General features: G+C 44.3%; 1 protein-coding gene across 2 annotated transcripts in view; it reads left to right on the forward strand.

The window, feature by feature from the left end:
- TMEM132B (transmembrane protein 132B) overlaps window positions 1-16,477 on the forward strand; it is a 221,604-nt gene that overhangs the window by 86,764 nt on the left and 118,363 nt on the right. For both annotated transcript variants that reach the window (XM_032127941.1, XM_032127942.1), the window contains exon 3: window positions 13,303-13,443. In XM_032127941.1, coding sequence (XP_031983832.1) covers window positions 13,303-13,443 — 141 coding nt within the window. The remainder of the gene's footprint in view (window positions 1-13,302; window positions 13,444-16,477) is intronic.

Raw genomic sequence — 16,477 nt, forward strand, 5'->3', positions numbered from 1 at the left:
GAATGGGTCTTCCCCTTTGGTTTAGTGGGTCTTTGAATATCTCAGCAGTGCAGTCAAAAGGACTGTGGACATAAAGGTTTTGCAGCTGTAGAAACCACTCAGATGTTCCGTGAAGATGAAGTAGGGAGGAGCATAATTAATCTTCCTGTCTTTTTCAAGATGTTTTAAGACCAGAAAAGGTCATTTTCTCTGAAGAGCTGGGGAGGAGCTCAGGGGGAAAAGGGCTTGTCTTCAGGAATTAATCCCCTGGTAGCCTCCTGAAACATGTCTGAAAGTGCCTGCGGTAGGAGAACAAGGAACATTTCTTCCATCTTGGTGCATTTCATAAACCATTTCAAGTATAATTAAGGTCTCCCTTTTCCCCCTCAAATTGTTTTTGAGTATTCATGGGCACATGAGGAGTGATATTATTTAATGAAAAATATTATCTTTTTGTTTTTCATTGCTATATCAGATTTTTCATGTCCTGACAAATACATTTTAATGTTAGAGTCAACAGGAAGGTTGGGCTGATGAGGGCCTTGTCTAGCCCTGCTATCAAGCCTGGAGAGCAGAGCTGTCCTGCCTATCCCCATGTCCCCAGCTGTGGAGGAAATCTGCTCCTCTGGACACCCTGGGAGTTGAAGGCTCCCTAGAGACAGTTCTTGCCTTGCAGGCGCAGGGAAGAAGAGCCACGAAGACACTTGTTTTACATGTCCCCTTGAAGCAGGAGAGGAGCGGCTGCTGTTTTCCTGCTCAAGCATAACAAGTCATAATTAGTTTAGCCCTGGGTTATTGGTCCTTGCTGTACAAGCTCAGGAGATGTGTGTGTGTGTTCATGTTCCTCATAGTTAAGGATTCTGGTGTAAAACCACGCTGGCACCATCCTCGCTCCACTCAGAGCCGTTTTTTAACTGGCCCCAGATTTACAAGCAGATGTTAAACATCCTTAACACATGAAGATGATTTTGCCCCCAGATGCCAAGCTGTGAGGCCATCACATGGCACCACGGAGCTGAGAGCACAGTGTGCTGCCCCTTGTTAGCATGACTTAACAGCTGATTTCCTTTACTGAAGGTTTGGAATCCCCCCTAAGCACAGCAGATTCCCTCGCTGAATTAGGTTCTTTCTGTGGTTAGAGCCTGTGTATCAGAGCAATTTCAGTATTCACATCCTCTAAACAAGGCTCATTAATCAAGAATTCACGACTAACAGAGTTAGGGACTAGTAGAATTGGGAAAGCAGAACAGGAATGGGAAGTGCTTAATGCTCAGTTGGATACAGTATCTCACTGTGAGTGTTTTTCACAGAAAATCATTGGATGTGTTATAATGGATTGTGGCTGGATTTTGAGGCAGCTGATTCTGTGCCCCACAACTGCCCTCACTGGGAAAGCCTGGTTTTGGAATGTTATTGCAAACACAGTGTTTTCTTTGACATGCTGAAAGTTTGAGAGGCTTCCTGGTATCTAGCACCTAGGCCTGTGTAGTCTTCATGAAACATGAATTGTTCCTCCTCCTCCTTTTTTGAATGTGACCTTTGGCAGAGGTGGTTTTTCATCTGGTTTCTGAGGATGTGTAAGGAGCTTGAATCATGAAGACTGATGAAGAAAACAGGCTATCCAAAATCAAAGCTGTGAGAGTGGCTCATTCATATCCTCAAAAGTTGGGCTGTCCTTTGCTTTTTGTCTTACAGCAGTTCTCCAAGGCAGTGCTGGGTGTTGGAGCCACCTGTGCTTCTGCTTGTGAGAATCAGCTGCTGCTCAAGGACCTTTTTGCAGTCCTTCCCCCTTGGCATGCTCCTGAGTGAATGTTGTTTACCCCCAAACTAGAGAAGTACCCATTTAACAAGGACATTGTGACTGAGCCATGGTGGAGGATCTGCTGTCTTTACAGGGCGAGTGCTGCTTCTGCAGGTGAAACCAGAACAGAGAAATCCTGGTGGCAACAGCTGCAATGGTAAAGGAAAAATGATAAAAGATAAAGGAAGTTTTAGCATGGTGTTAGGAAGGAAAGGGAACGCTACAGAGGGAATGGTCCTCTCACCTCTTCTGAGTCAGGAAGCGAGTTAACCCCTAATCCTGGTGTACTCTTCTGCACACAGAGATAAAATGGGAGCACGTTCCTCTGCCTCTGAAGCCTCCAGTTTTTGATTATGGCCTTTTTGTCCTGTTATGTCCCCAACTTTTTATTACATGCACGGTGCCAAGATTTAGGTCTTTGTTAGAGATTAACGATCTGGAAATGGATTTGGCCTCCTGAAATCTGCAAATGTTTTAAAAAGAATTCAGAAGCACAGTGTGCAGATGCCTGTCACCCTGCTTATTGCTGTGCCAGACCTGTCTGTCCATGCTATATCATGTTGGAATCCATCCTGAAGCCAGCTGCTGTCTGCGACTGATCTTCAGCCCTATGAACACTAGAGTTTAATTTAAAAATCACTGTAAGGATTAAAGAATCCTTCCCCAATCCTGCTGGTCCAGGGTGAGGAATTCCTTTCGACAGGCAAGTAAAATGCCATTAGTTTCTTGCATTACCATCAATCACTCTGGTAAACAGCAAGTAATTTTTGTGTGGTGGCTAGTAAATTTTCCTGACAGCTTTGCAAGGCTGAATAAGCTTTCCATGCTGTGGCAGCACTGTGAGCAACACAGTTTGGAGGGCTGAATCCTCCTGAACTCTTTGCCTATCTTTGGCTCTGGGGCTGTTCGGGTCTGTCTGTCAGGCATCAGCTTGCAGAATGATATTTTGGCCAGGTCTGAAGAGCAAAAGCTGGGACTTGGAGCTTCAGGGCATCCAGAGGCAAAAAACTGTCTGTTCATCTTCATAGTTAGAAACATTGCAGGCAAATCCAGGCAGACAAGGTTTGGCACCATCCATTTGTGGGGCTTTCCCTGGACTTTAGTGCAGTAGAACATGGACCCAGGCAGCCTCTGCTGCACAGCTGGGCTCGGACGAGAGACAAAGCTTGGGACTTGCAAAATCCTTGCCAAGACTGCAGAGTTCCAAAGGGGGATTCAAAGAGTCATTGGTGAAGGCTCAATCTACCTGCAGAGTGTGTTCAAAAGGCTCCTGAGAAGCACCACCTTCAGAAAGCAAACTGGGCTGCCAGAGATAAAAGCTGTTGGCACCGTGGCCAAAGGGCTGACTGGGGCTACCTGAGCACCAGATTGAAGTGCTGACTCTTGGGGAAGATCTTGGCAAATTGTCTGCAGGTTATGAAAAAAAATCTTACAGTAAAGAAAGGAGAATGGAGGGTGAAAAAAGTCTTTGATGTTTTATCCCAGCTGGAGGGCTGTTCTCATCAGAATTTGCTCGTTATTAGCCTGCTCGGTGGTCATTGGTGCCTGGAGTACAAACCATATAATCATAATGCTCACTAAAGTTTTCACTACCAGCTGAAAAATGCTTTTCTGCTGTAATATATGGTGCCACCTTTTCAAGAAAAGTACTGGTCTGAACTATGCTGGAAATTGAATTCTCTCTCGTGGAAAGGGAGATTATTTCCTAAGGTTTCCTTATTCACCGTCCTAGCACATACTGCTCAAGGTAAAGGTGCACTCCAGGATGATTGATTGGCAAGCGTGAGAGGACTGCTGTTCCATGTGACAGGGATATAAAGAAGGATATTTTTATTTTTTGACAGTGAAGGGGAAATGGCATTACTAGCAATATTCAGCAATGTACTCTGCAGCCCCAGTTAGCTCTGCATATTTTATGGCATCCATTTTCTTTCTTTGATTAAACAACATAAAACCCCATAAAATAATCCAATAAAAACAACAACTACTAGTTCAGGCAAAGTTCTTGTGGTCTTTTTAATTCTGGAAGAATTTTCATTGCTGGGGTTCTTTTTTTACACTTCCATCTAACTCCATCCTTGTGCTCAGGTCAGTGTCTCCTTGCCACAGCCTGGGTGGAGGTCCTGATAATGACCTTTTCTGTGCTGCTTTCGTATTCAGAGTGCTGAACAAACATGGAAAAATGGAGGATAGATCCCATGAAGACCACTCCATGCTGTTAAGCAAGTGCTGGATGTGCCAAGGGTTGGGATGAGTTCAGAGGAATTAGAGGTGTATACGTGTTTCAAAGATCTGCTCTTTTGAATGCTCATTTTTAGTTTATTTTTGTGCTGGTGCAGCTTGAAGCAACCCAGGAAGGTTCATGTATGCTGATGTCTGGTAAAAGATAATTAATTACAATAGTATATTTTATGTAATAAACTTTTCCTTACAGGAAATGTCTGAGACTCCAAGGTGGTGAGCAAATTCAGCTGCAGTGACGGCCTATTTTAAGCGCTGTAAACCCTGGTCCTGTGCTGACCAGGACAGTGCCATGGAGCTCGTTACCTACTTTTGCAGGGAGAGGGATGGAAACTTTTTACTTTGTTGTTGTTTAGGTGCTTCCAGAACCTGTGACCTTCAGAGCTTTTTTATTTATTTGTAGAGGCAGAAAAATGACCCTTTTATAACAATTCTTTGTCTCCCACGAGGCCTGGAATCTATTCAGGCTGCAAATGTTTTTGCAGTGCTGATTTCTGAAAGGAACCTTTCAATAAAAAGAAACCTGTAAGTAGCTTTGTCTTTGCAGGAGGAAACCTCTGACTTACTCTGATTTTTTCATTATGGTTTCCCAAGCTCTGTTTCTGCATGATTGCAAGGATTCCAAGTTCAAATGCTTTGAACTCCTTCAGGCTGGGTAATGCATATTCTCCCTTAAAACTTCTTGGCTTTAAGGAAGAGTTTCATTTCTTGGAGCACTGCATTGGTTTCAAGGTAAAGGACGTGGTCTGAGTGTCTTAGATCTTTCAGAGAAAGGTTGAAGAGACTGAAGGGGCTTTGATTTTTGTTCCCTAGATGTGTTACAGAAAACCACTCCAGCTTTTCACCTCGTCTCTCTGCAGAGAAGGTTTAGCACAAATTGTTGTGTTGGAGGGAAGAGGGCTCCTGGTTCAGTTCTTGAGATGTCTGAGGGCACTCCCGAGCTCTTGGAAAAACAATCAGCACATCACAGCTCAGTTAACTCAACGGAGGCGCTGGGATAAAGGAAAACATCTCTCCTCTTTCAGGGGAGGCTGGGAGCTGCTTGCACACCCTAATAAGAAAGGGATGTCAGGAGCTGTTTGGTAGTACAAGGATCATTCAGGCTTGGAAAAAGACCTGTCTCCTTCTGATTAATAGTAGGAATGGTTAATTCATGTTTATTGGATACTTTGAATGTGTAAAGAGTCAAACAGTTGTAGGAATTGTGTATTTATTTGCAAATTCTGGGCAATTTTTCCTGCCCTCCAGGCAGGCAAAGGACAGAGGACCCACTCCCCTTCTGTGCTGGTGTAGCAGGATTCTCTGGAGCTGGGCTAGTGGGATGCCATGGCTGGCAACCCAAACATCAGGCCTGTCCCACTGCTGTCACGAGTTTGCTGGAATTTAGGAGCTTTCAGCACAATCTAGACCCACACTTGCTTATATTTTAATTAAAGTAATTTGTATGTCAAAGGCACAACAATGTTTTCCGGTGGACTCCAATAAATAGTGGCTTTTAGTTTTATTAAGAAAATGCCAATTGTTACAGAGTTGGTTTTGACCTTCAGTTTTAAGTACTACTGGAAAATTACAGGAATATATTAAAATTCAGCATCTGTACAATTTTTAGGTGTACAAGGACATGGCGTCTCCATAGAAATAGTAGGGTTTTTTCTCCTTGTATGAATTTCCAAGCAAAGGTGAGTAAACATCCTTATTTTGAAGTTGCCCAGAGAGTTAAATGGTTAATAACATGCCTTGAGTCAATAGATTTGGACCTGGTGTCTCCTGTCTCAGTGCCTGGCAACCTTTTTCTCCCAGAGGGACAAAATTCCACTGTTGACGTATTTCAAAGAAAACAGTGCTCACTGTGGGAGACGGCATTTTCATCTCGTGTTACATAAAGACTTCAGAACCTCTCAGGTTTCCATAGCAGTGTTGGAAAACCAGATAAAACAGGTCTGGTTTGTGACAGGAATAAATAAGAATAAAAATTAATAGCTTTAATTTCAAGCCAATTAGGATGGCTTTCTGCTGTTTTTCTAAGCTGTATTTTCTTACCTGAGAGAGAGCAAGCAGATTGAAAAATGGAGTTTCTGCTGAAATGTGAAGATGAAATCTTAAAATGTCTTCTCTCCTTTAAAAAAAATGACAAAACTTGGGAGTTTTCCTTTGGATATGGAAATGTAACATGATGCTTGACTGCTTTGAAGTTGATCACATCCTCTTTGCTGATTTTATGAGCATAGTCTTATGCCTAGAAAATGTTTCTCAGACACCTTCCCTTTCAAAAAAAATCATAAGGAGGGGTGACACCTCTTCTTCTGACCTTGCTTCACAGATGTCAAATTTAACATCTCAGTGTTAAAACAAGCACTTTAAAATTCATCAATCTGGTCATCTAGAGCAGCTGAGGAACTCTCTGCTAAAATGTTTAGACATTCTTAGGAAAAATGGGGGGCTCTTGAGAGAAGCTGCTGCACTTTTTTTAGAGAAGTTATACACACAGTTTGATGAAAAGAAGGAGGAAGAATTTTTGGTAAAATTCTCCTTCCATCATCATATCCTGTTTTTCATCCTGCCTTATTTTTATCAGGCTTCTGTAAAAGCTTCCTCAAAATCATAAGCCATCATACTCAAGGGGTGGCTGTGTTAATTTGTCTTCCCTAATAGTTAATTTATCACATGGAAAGCGCCTTACTGTCAGAATCCAAATTAAAATCCTGTTTACTCTTTTCATTATTCAAAATCCAATATGCTAGTGAGCTTGATGTTTTACATAATTTGAAACATTTGATGGGCTGAAAAAACCCCAGGTTGATAGCTTCACCTTTTTGGGTGGAAGAGTGGTAATTGTATCATCCTAAATCTTCAGCATTTGAGCCCCTCCCTGATTTCAAAGGGTTTTCTGTTCTCTGAGGCATTGGGCTTTTCGCCTGTCAGCCACCACTTGTGTTGAGCAGATTTGTTCCTGCCTTGCACCGTGCTGGTCCCTGAACCTGTTTTGTCCGCTGTGTCCTACCCGGAGCTTTGGCATTGCCTTTCCTCCTTGAGTGTGTGTTGGATTGAGAAATTCTGATGTGTGACAGTAATTGCTGCTCTCAGAGAAGCTGCAGCCCCAAATGCTTGGCAGGGTTAAGTAAGACAGCTACAAAAGGTTATTTAAAAATAACTGGTGCAGGGAGGAAGTGAGGTAAGCCAGAGGGAGGGGAAGGCACGTTTCCTGCTATGGTGTAAAGGTGGGAGAGTGCTGAGGTGAGGAGGCACAGAAAGGGCAGTCCACCGAGGGCATGGTGGCCAGGAAAGTTCTGACCCTGCAGTGGGGACGTGTTTCAGGGCAAATGGGGCCAAGGCCGGCGGAGCACAGCACACCCAGGTCTTGTTCTGGAAACACATTTGAGCCAATTACGCGTTGTGGGGTCAGTCACTGGAGCAGTTTTTAGCATGGATGAAATTCAGAGGTCAAATCTTAAGTAAAACTGCAGCTGACCTTGGAAGTTGCTGCCTCTGTCTCTGAATATTGAGCTGTCTTTATCCCCAAGGGCAAACCTGGGGGGTTTTGTCCCACTGTTATTTCACTGGCAACACCTATTGGCACTGTCTTTTTTCCAGGGCCACGCTGAGCCTTTTGCCTGCTGGTACCATCATCAAACTCTTTTACCGGGGGTTCCCCTTAGTTTGGTGCCTCGCAGTTGCTGTTTCCAAATTGCCATCTGCTCTCCTTCTACTTACACCTCTCCATGGGGCTGTGTAGGCTGCTTGTTTTACTTTGCTATAAAGGAGCGTATTATTTGTGTTTCTACTCTTGTGACCTTTTGGAGAGGGCTCGGGTCTTTGCAGGATCTTTGTGTATTTTGAAGTGTATTTTACATACTTGGAAAAATAGCTGTGCTTATAGTGACATTAATATGGAATTGCGGAAGCAAACACAGCTGGCCCAGTGCTGCTATTTGAAGGAAAATTTGATGGGGAAGTAATTTGAACATAAATCTGTGACAGGTCTTTAAAAATATAAAAGAACAAAGAACTGGAGTTCTTGGAAAAATATTTGGGAAAATAAACACTTGCTTAGCTTGTGAAGATTTAGGACCTGATCCCCTGAGCTGTTGTAAATTTGACTTCCATAAGAGGTGAGGCAGTGCAGGATTCCTGTTCTGCACACTCCAAGCCCACAGCAGCACAAAGGGCATTTGCCAGGGACTGGTCTTTCATGGCTGGCTGTTATCAGTGGGTCTGCAGCAGGAGCAGGAGAGCTGGCTGGGGGGAGGGTGAAGATACCAAACTATTCCTTGGCAGCTCTAGGTCTAATTCCTGGTTGTGCCATGTGTTTTCTGGGTGACTTTGCATCACCTCATTTTCATCATATTTCTGGATTACCCATGGAGGAATTTGTCCAGAAGGCTCAGGAAGACACAGAAGAGAGGGAGCTCTGCTCCCACCTCAGCCCTCCCTCTGCTCTGACTGCATTTCCCAAAAGGTTTTGCTTTCACACGCTCACAGGGATGAACTCCTGGCTGGCTGTGCCTCCCTCCCAAATGCCACAGAGTGCACTTGGGTGTGGGAACTATGAATCACACACCTCCTTCTATCTCCCAGCAAACGCCCTCTCCTTCATCCACCCCTACGAGAATACTTGTATTCTTTATAGAAACACTGCCCATCTCGCCCACACCCAGAAGTCCCCAGATGTTATGTCTGAGTTCAGTGGTTATTTTAATTTATAATGCTTGGTTTAATGTATCCTAAAACGCATGTATTTTAAGTAGGAACTCCCCAGGGACCTTGTTCAGAACTAATTGCTTGCTGTTTGTGCAGTTCTTCAAATATGTTAAATGCTCTGTGAGGGCTTGGAATTAGTCAGCTCAGCTCTGGTTTGGTCTTAAAATGGGTAGGGGTGTCTAGCTGGAGTGCGAGCCTGGGAATTGGGATGGATCAACCCTCATTCTGGCTCTGCAGAGATAGTATAATTTTGGGCAAGTTGACTAAACTGGTTACAGCTTGGATTTCCTGTAAGGGAAGGATAATGGTTTTATTTTTAATTGGGCTAAAAATGCGTGTGGAAGGGCTGACTACCGAAATGTTTGGAAGTTACAAATGGAATTTATCATAACTGTTATTATTAGTACGTCACTGAGAATGAATTTAGCTCAGATCATGTCTTCCCCCATAACAGAATAGGGGGGGATAAGCGGATTTCTAAAATCGCTCTGAAAAAGTAGTTTTTCTCATCATTTTGAGCATTTCCCATCTGCTGTGAGCACATCTCTGTTTTATTTCCTAAATATCTTTTCCTTCTGTTTCTATTTTAAAGTTGCTTTTGCCAAGACTTTACCTCCCAGTTCCTGCTGCCAGGATTGGGGCTGGGGGTGTGTGGCAAGGATTTACCTTTCAGATTTTGCACTTAATTGACTGGGAAGCTGTGGAATTCCCCACATCACTTCCACTTAAGTTCTCGGTGCTTAAATCCCTCTTGCAGCCCTTAAGTTTCTTCCCAGCCCTGGTGATTACTTGTACCTTCTCCTTTCCTTGTGTTGTGAGAAGTAAGAGAGGTTTAGAGTGGCTCAATTCACGGGGTCGAATACATTTCGGGCTGGGATTGCATTTTAGCCGAGTTTGTGCCCGTTCCAAGTAGGCAGGCTGGGAGTGCTGCTCCATGCACTCCATCACGTTTGTATCTCCATATTGCACAGTAAATGCAGGACACACTGTTCGGGGCAAAGTCCTGCCAGGGCTACCAAATGTGTTCCACGCTGCAAGCAGCTTCTCCTTGTGCCTTTGGGGCTGCAGAGGGGGCTACGCTCACCCTGAAGCAGCTCCATCGATTCCCAGTCCTGGGGAGCTCTGGCACTTCCCCCCAGCTGCCTCCCCTGGAGATCTTTCGGAGAAAGTGGCAGGAAAGGCAGTGCTGGAGGGGGCACATTTCCGTGGGGCCTCCTTCACCCCTGAGGCTGAGATATCCCGAATAAACAGGCCCTGTTGCAGGGTGGCTTCTGCCCAGCTCCCTCTGGATCCCGCTCTCACATCTCTCTAATTGCATCATCAAATGCCATGCACGGTGCAGTGTTTTAAAGGTGGCCAAGTGCTTTTTAACAGGACACTTTTCTGTCTGACAATTCTGCTTTTCAGAAAGCATTTCATGGGAATGAAACGTCAGTTTTGCCACATTTCCAATTGGCTGTCATGTTTTGTTCCTTTTTTCCCCTCCTCTCATTTCAAAATTATAAAAAAAGTAATTAAGCCATCTTAGTGGTAACAGTTGTTTCTTGGGTCATGGTTCTATGAAATATTTCAGCAGCTCCTTTCCATATTTTCAAGCACAGACATGGCAGAATTTTTGTCAGCTGGCAAACTGAAAGGACATCAGATTTCTCAAGAAATTCCATTTATCCTTACAGCTCCCTTTGAGTTGGAAGAGCAACACTTTCCAGCATTTTATACGTGGGGAAGGGAGGTATAAGAAAACTAAATGATCCACCCAAGCTTCTAATTGAAGCCTGGTGCAGAGTAGGGCCCACACACGTGCCATTCACCATCCTTTCTCCAGCTCATGTCAGCTCTGGTAGGAATTTCTTACTCTTTTTCAAAGCTTTGGTCCCCAACACTTAGAATAATTTTTGTGCCTGTGGAATTTGGGGGCAGATTTAAAGATATGAATCACTTATCTGAGGAACAGTAGGCTCAAACCTCCCATATGTAGGCTGGTTTAATTTGAATTTCTTGACTTTTCCTAAGTGAGAAGCTGAATGTAGTTTCTTCCTTCTTTCAACCTTCCTGGCTCTACTGATATCCAAAAATGCAAAATGACATCTTGTCTCAGCCCACCAGAGCAGATGCAATGCAAGGGATTAGACTGGAATTTTTTCCTAAAATGCAGCATTCTGAGATGCTTTTGGAACTCGTGGCTGGGGAGCAGCGAGCGATGTTCACTTGCTGCTCACCCATCGAGGCAGGGCATGCACAGCAAGGGGAAGCTGGCATGCATGGCATGCAGGGCATGCATGGCGTGCAGGGCAGCACGGCCAAAACCCACAGGGTCACCCTGAAGGGGAAGCCAAGCTTGAGTCAGCAGGAGAGTCTCAGCTGATGGCAAAAAGCATCTCCTAGCTGCACTCAGACACAAGAGGATGAACAGCAAAGCTCCCTGGCTGAGGGATGGAGCCAAGGGGGAGGGCGGTGTTTTGGGGTGCAGAGGGTCTGAGAGAGGCTGGAACAGCTGGGTATGCAGAGGGATGTGGGTGTTTGAGCTCTTGCATCCTCATGCTCTGTGTGAGGACCACTGATGGAGGTAAAGGGGAGCAGCAGCTCCAGGAGGAGCTGCACAGGGGTCCAGAATCCTGCCCAGGTGTGCAGGAACTGTGTCCTGTAGCTCTTCATCCTTGTTGGAGCTCTTCATCCCGAGATTTGGTTCAGAATAGACAGAAGTAGCTGTGTAAAGATATCTGTAGTGCAAGAGCTGTGTAGGAGGACATAACGAGCTTCTGACAGATGGAAAAAGCCTGATGAATCCTGAAGTCATGGATGAGATCCAGTTGTCCTGGTGTGTGTGTCCCGCCAGCATCTCCCGCCCTTCAATTAACCTTTAATTAACCTGGATTTGACCTGGGTGAAAAGTCAGGTTTGAAGTTTTCAGACACAATATAAAGGAAAACATGGGAATTTGAGGGAATGGTGATGTGAATTTGTTAAAAAAATACAATTTTGGTTGGGAAAGAGAAAATTTAAAAAGTGGTGTTTTGGTTTTTTTCTTTTTTTTTGCCAAGCCCTAATGATTTTTTTTCAAAAGTGGTTGATTAAGTCTAATGAAAAAAATTACTGAATCCGTTACTGAAGGCCTAATTCTCTATCTCATGTAAATTAGAAGTCAGTCTGAAATGAAGCCATGCAGGTATCTTGCAGGAATTACTTGGTCCAGCGTAATTACTACAGAGTAAGTGAATGTTCCTCTGAAAAAAAGCAGAGGACGTGATAGGAGAGGGGCACATCAGCTTTGAGGCATGTTGTTTGGAGATATGAATGCCTGTGGAAAAGCAGGAAGGAGACAATTAGAAAAATAGCAAGTAAAATTCTGTTACAGAGAATATTTTTCATCAGATTGGTTATGCCAGGCATGGATTTAACCCATCAAGCCAGTAAAGCCTTTCAGGCAAAAATAAGGATATCATAAAAGCAGGATGAATTAATTCCTTCTCAGAGGAAAAGACCACCCATCGAGTTGTGAACTCACTTTGATCCAAGCACATGAACCCAGCTAGAACTTGAAGGAAATTTTTAATGGTGTAACACGAGCTCCAACTGGCCATGAGGCATGGGGCAAACCCATCACAATTCACTGTTAAGTAACGCTCCAGGTCTCAGCAGTGCTGTTTCACTCCACCATATAACTAAAAGATCCCTCTTGGCTTTGCTTTTAATTAATTAAGTCACAGTAGTGGCGAGCGTGGCGCTGCAGCAGTTTCTTCCTGCCTAATTGTTCTCCAGGCGTATTTGCAGCACTCCTGTTGTAATCCCAGGCTCGTTTCAGGAGTCAAGCTGCACAAATGAAGTTCCTGCTATTAAAAACAGTTTGTTTCCTATTCCTTGGCAATCTGTTCTTAACGCTGAGCCTTGCTGGAGCATGGACTTTTTATTTTTGGCAATTTTTTTAAGCCAAAAAATGATGACATTTACCAGCTACCACACTGCTCTCAGACTCTAGCCATGCTCAGGAAATCAAAGTTTTCCATGTCAGCATCATATTATTTTCAGCAGCATCAGTCTGATGTGCCCAGTTTGATAGATCCTGGTGCAATGGCATAATTATTTTCCTCCCTCAGTCTAGGATAACTCGCTCCTTTTCTCTCCTTCCTGCATTATGGTCTTTGAGCAATGAAACTCATTTTTTCCATGCAGACACTCCTAATATTAGAAGATACTGCACTCCCAAAGGTTTGCAGGCAGGAGAATGTATTTTATATCACATTGCTCTTATTCCCCATCTTAAACTGCAGGACAGACACAGCAAATTAAATCAATTTATGCTTCGTCACATCTGTTTCATTTGTATCAGACTGGTGCCACAGAAGCAGAAACCATTCTTATTCTCTACACACTGCTCGAGCTAAAGTTGAGTGGCTTTACACATAATGAAACTCATACTTGAGCTCTTTAAAATGATTGGACCTGGTTTATGTTTTTAAAGCAGAGTGACTCGTGGTTGCAACCTGTCTGTTATTGATGGGAGAAGGAGTATTTCCTTTCACCCTCTCTGTTCACCTCTCTGGGTTTATCCTGTAGCTAAGGCAGTCCCTGTTGTTCCCCAACAGGATCAGGACAGCCCCAGGTGTGAAGATCACGGACATCAGGGTCAGTGATGCAGACCAGTGGGGGGTGCAGGAGGAGACGGACAGCGCCAGGACCACGGCCACCCTCACCTGTGTGCACAACGACCCCGGCGCCGAGGACAGGTGAGCCCTTCCTGCATGACCCCGTGCCAAATGCTGCCAGACACACACAAACACTTCTGCAGTGAGCCATAATATTCCTCCTCAGCCTCCTTGGAAAAGCTGTAGGTGATCTGATGAAAGCTTTTCTCTCTTTTGTTTCACTTCCGAGCTTTTGGAAGTGGATTATTTAATTAAACTGGAGGCAGCCCCCAGTCCTAGCTCACATCTGCTTTTCATGACCCTTCAGGGCAGCAGAATTCCTGTTGCCAAAGAGCCAGCAGGAAAAAATGAACTAAAATAGAGAAATATGGAGAACAATTGAAAGCAATATAGGACAATGCTGCCTTCTTTATTTGAAAGCTGTGAAAGTAACAGCAATTCACTGTTATTCATTATTGCTGCAAAACTCCTCTGAGCGTCTCTGAACTCTCAGAATGCTCCGTCCGTTTGTTATGGGAAGGGTCCCACCAGCTGGATCAAAGGTAATGAGAAATGTACATTGTTAGTCAGAATTACGGATTGTACAAACCAAGCAATTTCTCCCCATTATCCTGCAGTTACTCTGCAGTTAAAGTACACGTGCATAAACTCAGCTAGGAATTGTATAATAATTAGGAAATCACAAAACTTTATGTCAAAATTTTTATTCGCAGAGTCTTTTGCATCCATCTTTTTTTCTGAAAACTTCTGTTAAGGGGGGAAGACAATTGCTAGTAATTGCTTAGACCTAGGAAGGTTACTGTCAGAGGTTTGGAGTACAAAGAGAATTTCTACTCTGTTTAGTTTCTGAAGCTGTATTTGAGGAGCAAACAAATCCCATCCAGCCCTGGGAACCTGCCATAGAGGTGTTGAGGGGAAAGATATTTAATGTGGAAAGATATTTAATTACTTTTTAGCAACAGGCACTGCTGAGGAGAGTTTTCCTGGCTGTGTAAAACAGGCCTGGTGAACAGCAAGGGAAAAGTGCCTGGGTCTCTCCAGCACCGAGGCAGAGTGGAGGCGACTGAGTGGGATGCAGACATTTGCCTTGTAAGCCTGTGAAGTGAGGGGAGGTGATTCCCCACTCAGAGTCTCTGCAGAGATGCTCCAGAGCCTCGTGGCATGAATTCCAGGCAAGCCCTTCCCTTCATTAGCTGTTCCATGCATTTGCTCCCCAACTGAAGAAAAAAAGAGGGATGGGAGAGGAAAGGAAAGAAAAAAGGCAAGGAGAGAAGAAAAAGGCGAGGTGGGGGAAGACTCCTCTTGTTTCTGAAGCACATTTGTAAGATGCAGTTCTGAGGTGATGCAGGAAGCTCCAGCCACCTTCCATCCTTACTTTGCTGGGGTTTCGTGGGCTGCTGCTGTGATAAAGCAGAGCTCTGGCTGCTGCCTTTGGCACTTTGTCTCCAAGTCCACTGTCTTCTGACAAGGTGTCCCAGCTCCCCCCACAGCTGCTGCTGAAGCCAGTGGGTCCCTTTGGGGGGTGGGAGTGCAGGGGCCTGGCTCGGAGGGGACCTTTGTGCCTGTCCTGGAGCTCTGAGGTGACACCCGGGTCCAGCAGGGAGGGCTGAGCCTGGCTCAGCCCCGGTGGCTGATGTGGGTGGCTGGGCAGGGTCTGCTCCCTGTGACCCTCACTGGGCTCTTTCCTCCAACAGCTGTGACCTCTGTTCTCTTTGGAGCGAGGTGGAAAGCCATCAGTTTAAAAGTGAAATACTGAGGTTAAAGGAAGACTAAAGAGCATCTGGTGTTACTGAAATCAAAATGAAGGAACTATTTTTAAATTTGGACCAAAAAAACAAAATAGCCTGAACACTGAAACTTACTGCCTTGTATGTGGTTTCACTAATCCATGAAATTATACCTGTCACAGTAACTTAGTTTTTATTAAAACTGAGTTTTTCTTTGTGTTGAACTGTTAAATTGCACAAAAGCAATGAATCTCAAGTTAATTAATACTTTGACCCTTTCCTTTGTGAGATTAGTTTAATATTTTTGGATTAATTAAAGTATGCAAATAGAAACTGCTGAAAGATCACTTCCAGATTTGCAAATATTGTAGTGCTTAGTGTAAATATTTAACTTTGATCTTTACTTTAATTTGCCTTTTTGGTCACAATGGTGGCCTTCCTGTTTCTTTTGAAGAATGTCAAGTGTTTATGTGGAAGTTCTGCTGTTTCATTTAAATGATCAGAGACCTGAACTTGCTTCTCTTAAGGTCAATGTGACAAAATTGTTGCTAGACCTCATTCATGTGCTTCTCATTTTAGCAATCCAAGGAGCTTCATTAAAGGCAGTTTATGTCTGAGTGAGAGTGCAGGAGCAATCTCTTTCATGGCAGAGCAGAAGCCATTAGTAAACAGAATCCTATCCACCTCGGGGGAGATGCTTTTTCTCTCTTGGAATTAATTTCACTTCTGCTGACTCGCCCAGCTGGTAGAGGAGCAGTGGGTAAGCCAGGACTAAGCCTCTGAGCCGAGCTTAGCTTATTTCTGGGTAAGAATTGGCTGAGTTCATGATGGGTTTGAGCTGCCCTCGGGCTTTGTGCGGGGGGGAAAGCCCTGTCAGCCCCGTGGGCTGGCACAGCTCCGGGAGCTTCGGGGAACCTGAGAACCCCCCGCGAGTCAGAGCCCTCCCGGTGCCCTTCAGCCCGAGTCAGCTCTGCTCTGGCTGCCGCTGCTCAGCTCTGATAAGAGCCCCTGACAGACCCTGCCTGCAGAGAGAGCCGTGGCTCTGCGCTGTGACATGTTCCTAATCCCGTCTGCGTTCCTTTCAGCCCGAGTTATCAGCTGGAGCATTTTCAAATTTGCTTACTTTTCTAATCTTTCTCCTTCTCCCCTCTGCAGTGTTACTGCTATCGTGAGTTTTTCATCTCCATTTCTCACATTTCCCTACGCAAATTGAGTGTCCATTAAAATGCTTTAAATTAAGACCTTTCCTCCTTTCATGCAGAGTGCATCATTGCCTTTCTGTGCATTACTTAAAAAAAATTCCTTATCACAATGTTTCAGGCAGTTTACATTATATTCTATTAAAAATCCATTTTGTCCCAGGTTGTAACAATTCATAGATTAAAGCC

Source organism: Corvus moneduloides, chromosome 18 (assembly GCF_009650955.1).
Source record: "Corvus moneduloides isolate bCorMon1 chromosome 18, bCorMon1.pri, whole genome shotgun sequence".
Lineage (NCBI taxonomy): Eukaryota > Metazoa > Chordata > Aves > Passeriformes > Corvidae > Corvus > Corvus moneduloides.